Source organism: Sinocyclocheilus grahami, unplaced genomic scaffold (genome assembly GCF_001515645.1).
Source record: "Sinocyclocheilus grahami isolate Dianchi unplaced genomic scaffold, SAMN03320097.WGS_v1.1 scaffold47.1, whole genome shotgun sequence".
NCBI classification, from domain to species: domain Eukaryota; kingdom Metazoa; phylum Chordata; class Actinopteri; order Cypriniformes; family Cyprinidae; genus Sinocyclocheilus; species Sinocyclocheilus grahami.
In genome coordinates, this window is record NW_015505226.1 from 3645336 (window position 1) to 3656355 (window position 11020).

Here is an 11020-nt window from a genome sequence, read left to right on the forward strand (position 1 = left end):
TCCTATTATTTGATTTGGTGTTAAGGGATAATTTACCAACATATGTATCAAATACATTGAGATATGGCACAATCTGAGAGACCTTGTTATTAAAACCCTTCATAAACATAATAATCCCAGAAGGGATAGCTCCAAAAACAATAGCATATTCTTTTGCTATTCATATTTTAAAGGAATCCCTTGGTCATTGAATAACTGACTCACCAAAATAATATTATTTTTAGCCCAATTATCAAAATAAATTGATTTATTCTTGTACAGCAGATCTCTGTTGTGCCAAATTATATAACTGTGTGGGGAAAAATTATGCTTGTAAATTAAAGACCACGATAAGAGACATTGTTTGTGAAAGTGAGATAATTTGGAAGGAATTTTGTCAGGATTATAATTACATAAGAGCAAAAAATTTAGACTACCTAATTTAGAAAAAAAATAAAAAATAAAAAAAATAAATGTCCCTGTTGTTTGTGGAAGGAAAGTATTGTATGACGCGTTTCCTGTGACGTAGACCTATACAAAGGAAGTATTGACATTCATATGCGGAAAAAGTTAGAGTGGAGAAAACAATCGGGTGGATCGACGAACTCTAACTTTAAATAAACAAACGACGGCGTGATATTTGGCCTGTTCAGCTACTGGTATCTCTGGTGGACGTTTTCCACACAAAGAAAAGTCAAGGTAAAAATGAGAACGGTATAGGCCTCCGGGTTTTTTTTTTCTTTTCCTGAGCTAATTTTAGCAACTGATATTATTATTATTATTATTATTATTATTTGAGAACGGTCTTGGTCATTTTACAAACGAATAACCATTTAACATGTTATTTTTCAAAGTTTCAGTCTGAATTATCGTCGTCCTTTTGAGTGTTTATTGTGCTAATTGGCCCCAGTTCATTGTCATTGAGAACATATAACACATATATAAGCTCAGTATTGGGGTGTGCTCAATATGAGAAGGAAGAGAACAATATGACGGCTATTAGAGCAGGGGTGATGTCACTTGATTCATAGCGTGTATAATATTTCAATTTGCCAGTAGCTGTAGAAACCACTTGTTCACAGTCCCATATGACATACCTGCAAACAGTGATCATCAAATCGCATGTGGAAAACTGAATTCCTTTAGTCCCATTTGGACTTTTAGCAGATTATGGAAACCCTTCAAACTTCTCACAGTCTGGTCTTTTTTTCTCTTTGTTCATGTCAGATGGAGTTCCTGTTTGGAAAAAGAAAGACTCCGGAGGAGATGCTCAGACAGAATCAGAGAGCGCTAAATAGAGCAATGAGAGATCTAGACAGAGAACGCCAGAGACTGGAACAACAGGAAAAGAAAATAATTGCTGACATTAAGAAAATGGCCAAACAAGGACAGATGGTGAGGAGAGTTTTAATTTGACATTCAGGTCTTTAATGTCACTACCAGGTCTGTGAAGTCTCACTTGAGTGCAAGTAATGTTCTTTGTCCGACAGGATGCTGTGAAGATCATGGCCAAGGACTTGGTGCGCACAAGACGATACGTCAAGAAATTCATCATGATGAGAGCCAATATTCAAGCTGTCAGCCTTAAAATCCAAACCCTCAAATCAAACAACAGCATGGCGCAGGCCATGAAAGGAGTCACCAAAGCTATGGCCACCATGAACAGACAGGTATACGTGCTATAGCATTTTCAATTTCTGTTTCTCTTGCCGACTGGTAGCTTGTTGATATGCATTTGTTGATGTGAATTGCTTTTCCTCTCAATGCAGTTGAAGTTGCCACAGATTCAGAAGATCATGATGGAGTTTGAACGCCAAAGTGAAATCATGGACATGAAGGAGGAGATGATGAATGATGCAATTGATGATGCAATGGGGGATGAAGACGATGAAGAGGAGAGGTGAGGGAAAAAAATATGTGTATTTATTTATCAATTTATTTCCACTTTTATTCAGCAAGAATGCATTGATCAAAAGTGACAGTAAAGACATTTATAATTATAATTTTAGATTTCTGTTTGATTTAAACACCGTTCTTTTGAACTTTCTGTTTATCAAAGAATTCTGGAAAAAAAAGAAATCATGGTTTCCACAGAAATATAAAGCATAACAACTGTTTTCAACATTGATAATAATAATCATTTATATGCTGACATGCACTCTTTTTGCTTTGAATGTAGTGATGCTGTGGTTTCTCAAGTTCTGGATGAGCTGGGTTTGAATCTTTCTGACGAACTTTCAAGTAAGCAAAAAAGACACCACCGTTACCATGCCATAAAATTACACCCTATGCCGTTCTTATATTACCCGTTATTTAATTCAAACAGACCTGCCTTCTACTGGAGGAAATCTCTCGGTTGCGACTGGGAAGAAGGCTGAACCACAGGCTACGCTGGCAGATGCTGATGCTGACTTGGAGGAGAGGCTGAACAACCTCAGGAGAGACTGAGAATGAAAGGACTTCAAGTAAAGGTTTTGATTCGGAACTGTTTGCGCAAAGATTGCTTCACTAAAATGTTGACTGATTCAAAGAAAAGAGGGAGGATGTGAATGCTGTTTTTATTTCCGACATTAGACGCTTTAATGCGTCCTTTTTGTTTTTCTGTCTCCTTTTATGATGTGCTGTAGAAATGTTACCAAACACGTAACCCAAATGAAGATGCAATGCATCAGATCAGACTGATCTCAAGCCTTCTGTTTAGACCAGGGCTGTCCAAACTCTGTCCTGGAGTCCTGCAGAGTTTAGCTCCAACCCTAATCAAACACACCTGAACCAGCTAATCAAGCTCTTACTAGGCATAGAAACTTCCAGTCAGGTGTGTTGAGGCAAGTTGGAGCTAAACTCTGCAGGACACCGGCCCTCCAGGACCAAGTTTGGACAGCCCTGGTTTAGACTAATCCTTTTTAAAGGAGATAAAATCAACTAAAGAATCTGTTACCCCGAGATTCCAACTTGATCTTTTGAGGAAACCTTAACACTAAATATTTCATTACTATAAAAACTGGTTTATCACACATCATCTTTTAATTATAACAAACATAGATTCTGATACTAATCTTTTATACCAGTTTTCAATCTATTCATACAAGGGTACATCAGAGAATTACCTTCAAAATACCTGTGCTATTATACTATCATGATCTTCTAAGAATATATTCATCTTGATCTTTTAGTAGTAAATACCTACATATAACAAATTTGGTGGTTTGTTTTTTTCTCAAAGTGATTGAATCTCTATTTATCCAGGCCTGTTCAGTAAACTATAAACTTTCATAAACTCTAAAGTTTGTGCAAGGCAACATCTCACAATAACTTTGGTGATTTAATTAAAACAAAAAATATTGGAGGCAGTTTTCCAAAGCTCGTTTTGTCAGAAAATAATCTAATGACTTATTGAAATTTAAAAATGAAATATTAGTGTATTTATCTCATGGTGAATCAAGAGGTGGTATATTTTGAAAAATGATTTCTTATTTTTGCTAATTTTTTTTTGTGGTTCAATAAACATTTTTCACACTTTGAAGTGAAAGAGTGTGTTCTGTGATATATGGTGTTACACTTGTTTTACAGTGGCGGTCACATACACTGTTGCACGCATGGGTAATTCTCACAAAGTAGTTTGTGCATTTCACCAAATTAAGAAAAAAAATATTACAATTAATTTACCCCCAAATTGACTTGTATACAAACACAATATTAAACTGTATTATTTATATAATATTTGAAAAACACAAAATAGTTAAATCTTTAGTCTTGGAATAAATGTAAACTGCTTTCACAATCTTGACCAAATCACATCTTTGTAATGCTAAGCTGCCGAATCAAGAAAAAAATAAACACTACAGTAAGAACAAATATGGACCCATAAGACATTAAAAACTGAGTGTCAATTAGGAAATCACGAAGTGCCATAAAATTTGAATCGGTTAAGGGAACTCATTTAACCGCAAGCTGGAACTGATATCTTTATTATTATATATGCATATATTTAAGTAGGTATTAAGTAAGCCGAATATCGATGAATTTTAGTCTCAAGTAAATATCACAATATAACTCATAATTCACGTCATGCGAGGATCATGTGACACTGAACGCTAGAGTAACGGCTGCTGAAAACTCAGCTTTGCCATCACAGAAATTTGGATCATTTGAATTACATTTCAAACTGTTAAAACAGACAACAGTTTATGTTGAGTGTCAATTAGGAAATCACGAAGTGAGTTTTTATTTTTTTGAAAAACAAAAATTATTTTGTAAATAATGCTATCAATATAATATCTATGCTGAACAAACAACACTTTTCTGACATTAAATAAAAAAATAACAGCAATGTTTTCCTTATTTACAGCCAATGTGTCGCAGTAGAGATATTTACAAAGGTCCAGTTGTAGACATTCAGGGGAAAAAATCTAAACCTTGTGTGTAGTGCTCACAAAATTAACACATTTACACACAAAATCAGGTTATCACTTTTAACAAGAACAAGAATATCTTTAGGAAATGCCCAGAAATAAATCCCATGAGACACAGAATTTATGCAAAATGAATAATGACTAGCAACACTTCTGGACATGGATACGGTTTTAAGAAAATGGGAGGTGTAAAATAAATGGATTTTCAATAAGAAGGTTGAGGTACAACAAAAACAACATCAACAGACCTACTAACTGATCCAAAAATAATGTTAAGGGCATTGTCTTTAAACTTGCATGGGATGCTGAACATTTTCAGACACTAGAATGGCCATACACACAATTCATACTTGCTCTTTTACATCGGGGCATTCATCTACACATTTGAGCATCCTTACTCTAATCCTGACAATTTCTTTCCCTCTAAACAACCACACTATGCTTACAAAAATATGTACATTTTTAGGCATAAGATTTAGCAAGACATTCATGCACAATTACATTTGCAAAAACAAAACAAGCTCTTTAAAGTCATTCTCAACACAAATATTGAGGCATTACACACAAATGTGCAGCAGTACTCCATAACCACAGTTTAGTGCACATTAAAACAGTATTTGCAGTAGAGCCTGCAATAATCAATATCACTTAGCCTCAGTAAAAGTACACAGAACAGGAGTACAAGAAAAGGATTTAATCAAGGCCACACACTGACTGTGAGGGAACTAAAATAGCAGTAAGCTGGGCAGTTAGTGCTTTATTATCAGGGCACAATAAAATGAATACACAGCTGCAATGCTGCCATTTCTTTCTCTCCTAAACAGTCTCTGTGCGAGCAGAAGGCAGGTGGACACAAAACTGTTATGATGAGCTAATATTCTGTCACCTGACTGAACAAACCCTGCTTTGCCTCCTTCAACCCCATGTTCTGGCACAGGACATGAAGTAGCATTCCTCTGTGTGGTGCTCAACTCGGACACATAGCAAGAATATGTGCAACTCATTTCCGACAGGTCCTGTGGGGAGTTTGTTTCTTCTGGTTTTCAATGCGACATCGACTTCTTTCGTCAAGCCAGGGCAGCTCAAAGTTTCTGGCAGACAGCAAACGATTGTTATATGACACTTACAGCAGTATTTAAAAGCACTTATCTGTTAATCGGGAGATAGTTCAAAATGAAAAAAAATGCCCTTACTGTTGAGGCAAACTGGGCAAAGGCCGACCAAATGCCACTACTGGCAGAAAGGGTGTTACCATGATGGCCTCCACTGTACAAGAGGAGAGAGAAAGGAGAAATCTGAGAAATTATGGTATATAATATGATAACAGCTTTTTGTTCACAAATACAATATTTCATGAAATGAATCTAGGAGACATACCATTGTCCACATCAGGATAAAACGAGGACAATTCTGGCTCACTCTCCTGAACATTTGTCTTTTTCTTCTCCATGCGCTGCTGCAGTCTGTGAAGCATACGCTGTTCGCGTATTCTCTGAATGTCCCATCTAACAGAAGAAAGCAAGCAAGAAAATTAAAAGCAAGTGTTTCAGGCAGTTAATAAAGTAGTGAAATTTTAATGACAGTTATTCATTTGAAGTATATTACTATATTTGTTGTGGAGAAAACTTGAATCGGTTAAGGGAACTCATTTAACCGCAAGCTGGAACTGATATCTTTATTATTATATATGCATATATTTAAGTAGGTATTAAGTAAGCCGAATATCGATGAATTTTAGTCTCAAGTAAATATCACAATATAACTCATAATTCACGTCATGCGAGGATCATGTGACACTGAACGCTAGAGTAACGGCTGCTGAAAACTCAGCTTTGCCATCACAGAAATTTGGATCATTTGAATTACATTTCAAACTGTTAAAACAGACAACAGTTTATGTTAAATTGTAATAATATTTCACAATATTAATGTTTTTACTGTAGTCTTGGTAAGCACAAGAGATTTCAAAACCTTCAAAAAAACATTTGAATGGTTCTCATGTGCATGAAAAAAACCTAAAACAAAAGGGTTAAAAATGGGTTGATGCCACAAACACAGATCAGGAAAACAATCCTTTAAAAATAAATCTCACCTTTTTCGTCTCTTCTCATCCAGTTCTAACTTTGCGTGCCTCTTCAGAAAAACACTGTCATCAAGACTCTAAAGAAAAAAAAGATGGACAAATGACAATTGGCCTCATAATTAAACGAATAGTTCACCCAAAAATGAACATTTTGTCATCATTTACTCACTCTCAAGTTGTTTATTTTTTCTTTTGAACACAAAATATATTTTGAAGAATGTTGGTAACCAAACAGTTGCTGGTAACCATTGAAAAAAAAATACCATGGACGTCAATAGCTACCATCAATTGTTTGGTTACCAACATTCTTCAAAATATCTCTTTCTGTGTTCAACAGAAAAAAAGAAATGTATACAGGTTTGGAACAACATGAGTGAAGTGAGTAAATGATGACAATTATAATTTTGGATTTATGTATAGTGCATATATGATGCAAATGATGACTCTTACTTCAGGGATGTCAGCAGCATCTTCCTCCTGAAGGGGTTCCATGGTGTTTTCCCTCCATGATGGGACTGAGGAAATAGTTTTGTATTACAATTTGTAAATCAACGTTTACAACTGCCATTTTGCATTTGAGCCAAGCACATACTTGCAACATCCTCTTCCTTCTTTGGAGACTCTTCCCGTAATGGAGAGGCTGGAGGTTGCTGCCAGCAGCATAGGTACATCTCAGTTGTTGTCATGAACGGAAGATCTTCCGTTTCTTTGCCGTCTTCTCCCTCCTGCTGCGGGTCCATTTGCCCAGATGACTTCACAACATTTGTCTTCTCTGGGGTCTCCTTGTTTCGTAGGTCATGCTGACATGGTGATGTCCCTCCTGTCTCTAATTTTTGGGGGATCATTTTTGAGGTCTTACCCCTTGACCTCTGATTCTTTGCATCTAACAAGTTGAACTTCCTAGGCAGAGTATTTACAGGTCACAACAGTCAAGCAGAAGCCACAAGAGGACAGAAGAGGAAAAATAACAGGAAAGAGTGACTAACAGGAGTATTTCCCAGTCTTACCTCTTTTGCACTTTTCCACCTGACTTAGATGCCTGAGTTTGAGGGCTGTCACCCAAATGTGATTCCCAAAAGTCATCTGTTTCAGGAACCCATCTTTCTAGTGGCTGGAAGAGTTTCTTGTCACGTGGTTCCTTACTTAACAACTGCAAACGGCGCTCCATCCGCTCAATACGGGCAAGCAACTGTTTCAAGGCAGGACAAATACATTAGAAAAAATCATAAGTCTTCCGAAGGAGAAAATGGTTGCAACTATAAACCATAAACCAATTTTATGCTGCTAAATCAGGAAAAAAAAACAATGTCAAGAGTCAATATCCCACAAACCATGAACTGTAAACTATCACTCAAAAGTTTGGGGTTGGCAAGATTTTAAAATGTTTTTTAAAATGAAAGAAGGGTCTTATGCTCCCCAAGGCTGCATTTATCAAAAATACAGTAAATAAAAGTAGTTTCTATTTTAACATATTATCAAATGTAATTTATTCTTGTGTTGACAAAGCTGAATTTTCGCCAGTCTTTAGTGTCACATAATCCTTTAGAAATCATTCTAATATGTTGATTTGGTACTCAAGAAACTATTATCAATTTCGAAAACAGTTGTGCTGCTTAATATTTTTTGATGAATGGAAAGTTCAAAAGAACAGCATTTCATGTGTGATCATTTTAATGTATCCATGCTGAATAAAAAAAAAATATTACTGACCCCAATGCTTGCATACATACCGTGTCTCTGTCTGATTTGAGTTCATCTATTTCCTTGTCCTTAGACTGCAGCTGTTGCTGTTGTTGTTCTATCAAGTCCAGCTGAAGCAGAAGCAGTTGTTTCAGGCAAGTGGCTTGTGCGTGAGGATGACTGGTGATTTTCCTCATATTCGTCCTTTTGCCCTCTGAGTGTTCATTAGACACCCCCATAGTCTCTAACCCTTTGGCACTTTTCTCACCCACAGGGTCTCTAGAATTACTATGTGAATTCATGGATACAAACTCTGGCTTGTTATCAATGGTGTTGGTCTGTCCAAGAGGAGTTTTACTTTTTACAGGGGTGCCTTCACCCCCCATTTGTTTAGCTTGAGATGACAGTGTTTCTGTGCCCACAGAGCCAGCCTCTGAAGCGACAGCCAACACTCTGCCAAGCTTTAAAGGCAATGAAGTCCGTTCAGCTTTCCCACCCAGTCTTGTCCAAGATCGGATGTTGTCTGGTCCTGTCAGGAGAGTCACCAAAAGGATCTCCAATCTCTCTTCGGACACTAACTGGGTGTCTTGTTTGAGATGGGCTTAAGTCACAGTTGTTTGAGTACAATCCCACTTTAGAAAAGCATTCGGGTCGCATATTCATGGCGAACAAAAGCCTCTACCCTATGAACCATGGCTCCTATAGAGTTGATATCAACAATGGTGTGTCTGCAGACATGCAGAAGAAAAAAAAATCAATTAGAATCAATATAGTAACAAAGGGACGGATATGTAAATTCCAAATCATTGTTTTGAGGATCTCCTTGAATTCTGGAAAAATTTGTAGACTAAGTATATCCTTCCTGTCTATATATGCAACCTAACCTTCTGTATAAAGTTGAAATAAATCTACTGGGTAAACATAGACTAAATAAAACACCAAAACCATTCACATAATATCTTTTACGATATTAAGTTGTCTACAGGCTAGAAATCAGATGTTTGGTCATAAACAACAGATCACTGCCGGCTGGACTTGGGTCACGGCATGCACACATCTATTACAATAATACTAAAGCCACATGTGAATCTGCTTATTAAACGCTATGATGCATATCGTTGAAGAAGTATGAACCATTTTAACTTGAGCTAATAATAAATAGCCCGCCTCCATTTTGATCCTCATTGCTAGCTAGCCGCTGTTAGCAAAGAGGTAATAAACTATTAAGTCGTTTTCGCTGCACTACGAGTTTGAATCCATGCCGCATTTCTTACATAGTTGCTGGTTCGCCCACGGTAAAATCCTAATGATCCGAAGAAACGCGTGTTAAATAAGCCTTCTACTTTACTTTTATTGCTGTTTGCATTTTCAGGCTTGAATCTGCACAATGTCCCAACATAGGAGTGCGTTTGACGCAGTGCGCATGTGCCATGTCAGGACGTGTTTACATTCAGAATGATCTTCTTCTTCTTCTTCTTCTTTGAGGTTTAACGGCGGCTTGCATCCAAGAGCGTTGCATTACCGCCACCTTCTGGATTATTCTCCTGCAATGTTATTCCATTTTATTGCCTCCAGCTTGTGTTCCACAATCATATTTTCCTTATCAAACCCGTTCTACTTAAGAAATTACAAATATTTTTCCTGCTTTGTCTAATCACCCCGCTTTGCAGTATATATTTAATACCTGTCCCTACCAACACATCTCTTCTTAATTCTTCCATCATATTTCATTCAGAATGATGGGTCTTTCCAGCGATATTAAAAGGCAGTGTGCGTATTCAATTTTCTATGCACTAAAACGGAGTACAGTTACCTTAACATAGGTAAACTGGTCAGGATAGTCTGGTATGGGGACGCTAGTTGTGCGTCTGAGAAACAAATATGGGCATCATGATCATGCTGTGCACACTTGAGGAAAGGACCTTCCCTGCGTCATTTCCTCTGAAGTTTTGCACTCCTTTCAGTTTATTATTATTATTATTATTATGTATTATTATTATTATCACCCGGATCCATAATTTTAAAGAAATTATTTAATGACACTGTATGATTCTTATTTTACTAAAACAATGCTTGCTCTTTACAAATTTTATATCCACAAATGTAAGTTCACTAATAACAATTAACTGATTGTTTCCCGATCTTTTTGAAAGAATTTAAAACGTAGCTCGAATCTCAACATCATTTCATCTTCAGTTAAATAAAAAAGCAAGCAGAACGACGTCCATTTGCAATGACTTTTAATTTGTATACTCTAATTGATGTATGTTTTTTCTGTCTTATACTTTTTAAAATATATATTTTTCAGTCTTTAGCAAATTATTGAAAACTCTTTTTGTCTGCATTCTGCTGACAATATTTCACCCAATTGCCCCCTTTGTCATCACTTTGAAGAAACAATTACCCACTTATTTTGAAATGGTGTTTATTGCAAAAACAAATTGGGGTCCTATTATGCTTTTTCACTTTTTTAATTTTAGTCAGTGTGTAGTGTGTATGTTTGGGCATAAAAAAGATCTAGAAAGTTATAAATCTCAAAGTCCACTCCAAAGGGAGATATTTCGTTTAAAAAAAAAAAATTTTTCAAGAACTACAGCAAACGGCTCGTTTGGACTACAGCGTTTGGTTTCCGGGCTTTGTGATATCGCAAAGCGGCTCATTAGAATTTCATTACAAAGAATTCCCGCCTACAGAATTTCGGTGGGGGTGGGGCGAGGTTGGTTGAGTGAGTGCATGAGACGAGACGACGACGAAGAAGTGCTGCTGCAGAGTTAGTGCATCAGAGAAAACCAAGAAGAAGAGGTGCTGTGCTGTAGCCTCAAATTTCTGGCATGTCTAGAACAGCGGTTCTCAATTCCAGTCCTCG

General features: G+C 36.7%; 2 protein-coding genes across 2 annotated transcripts; one reads left to right on the plus strand and one right to left on the minus strand.

The window, feature by feature from the left end:
• The first annotated feature begins 501 nt into the window (after positions 1 to 501).
• On the plus strand, positions 502 to 2741 carry LOC107582752 (charged multivesicular body protein 2a-like). The gene is made up of 6 exons (XM_016268729.1): positions 502 to 678; positions 1207 to 1374; positions 1470 to 1649; positions 1749 to 1879; positions 2159 to 2220; positions 2306 to 2741. The coding sequence occupies exons 2-6, from the start codon at positions 1207 to 1209 to the stop codon at positions 2425 to 2427; spliced, it is 663 nt and encodes a 220-aa protein (XP_016124215.1). The 5' UTR covers positions 502 to 678; the 3' UTR covers positions 2428 to 2741.
• A 2214-nt stretch (positions 2742 to 4955) lies between these two features.
• LOC107582751 (male-specific lethal 1 homolog) lies at positions 4956 to 9585 on the minus strand. Its single transcript, XM_016268728.1, is given in 10 exon segments — positions 4956 to 5482; positions 5585 to 5657; positions 5769 to 5896; positions 6484 to 6551; positions 6925 to 6989; positions 7067 to 7374; positions 7482 to 7663; positions 8205 to 8645; positions 8647 to 8882; positions 9429 to 9585. Coding segments are annotated over 9 exon segments (1527 nt in total). The 5' UTR covers positions 8818 to 8882; positions 9429 to 9585; the 3' UTR covers positions 4956 to 5391.
• Between the last annotated feature and the right edge of the window lie 1435 nt (positions 9586 to 11020).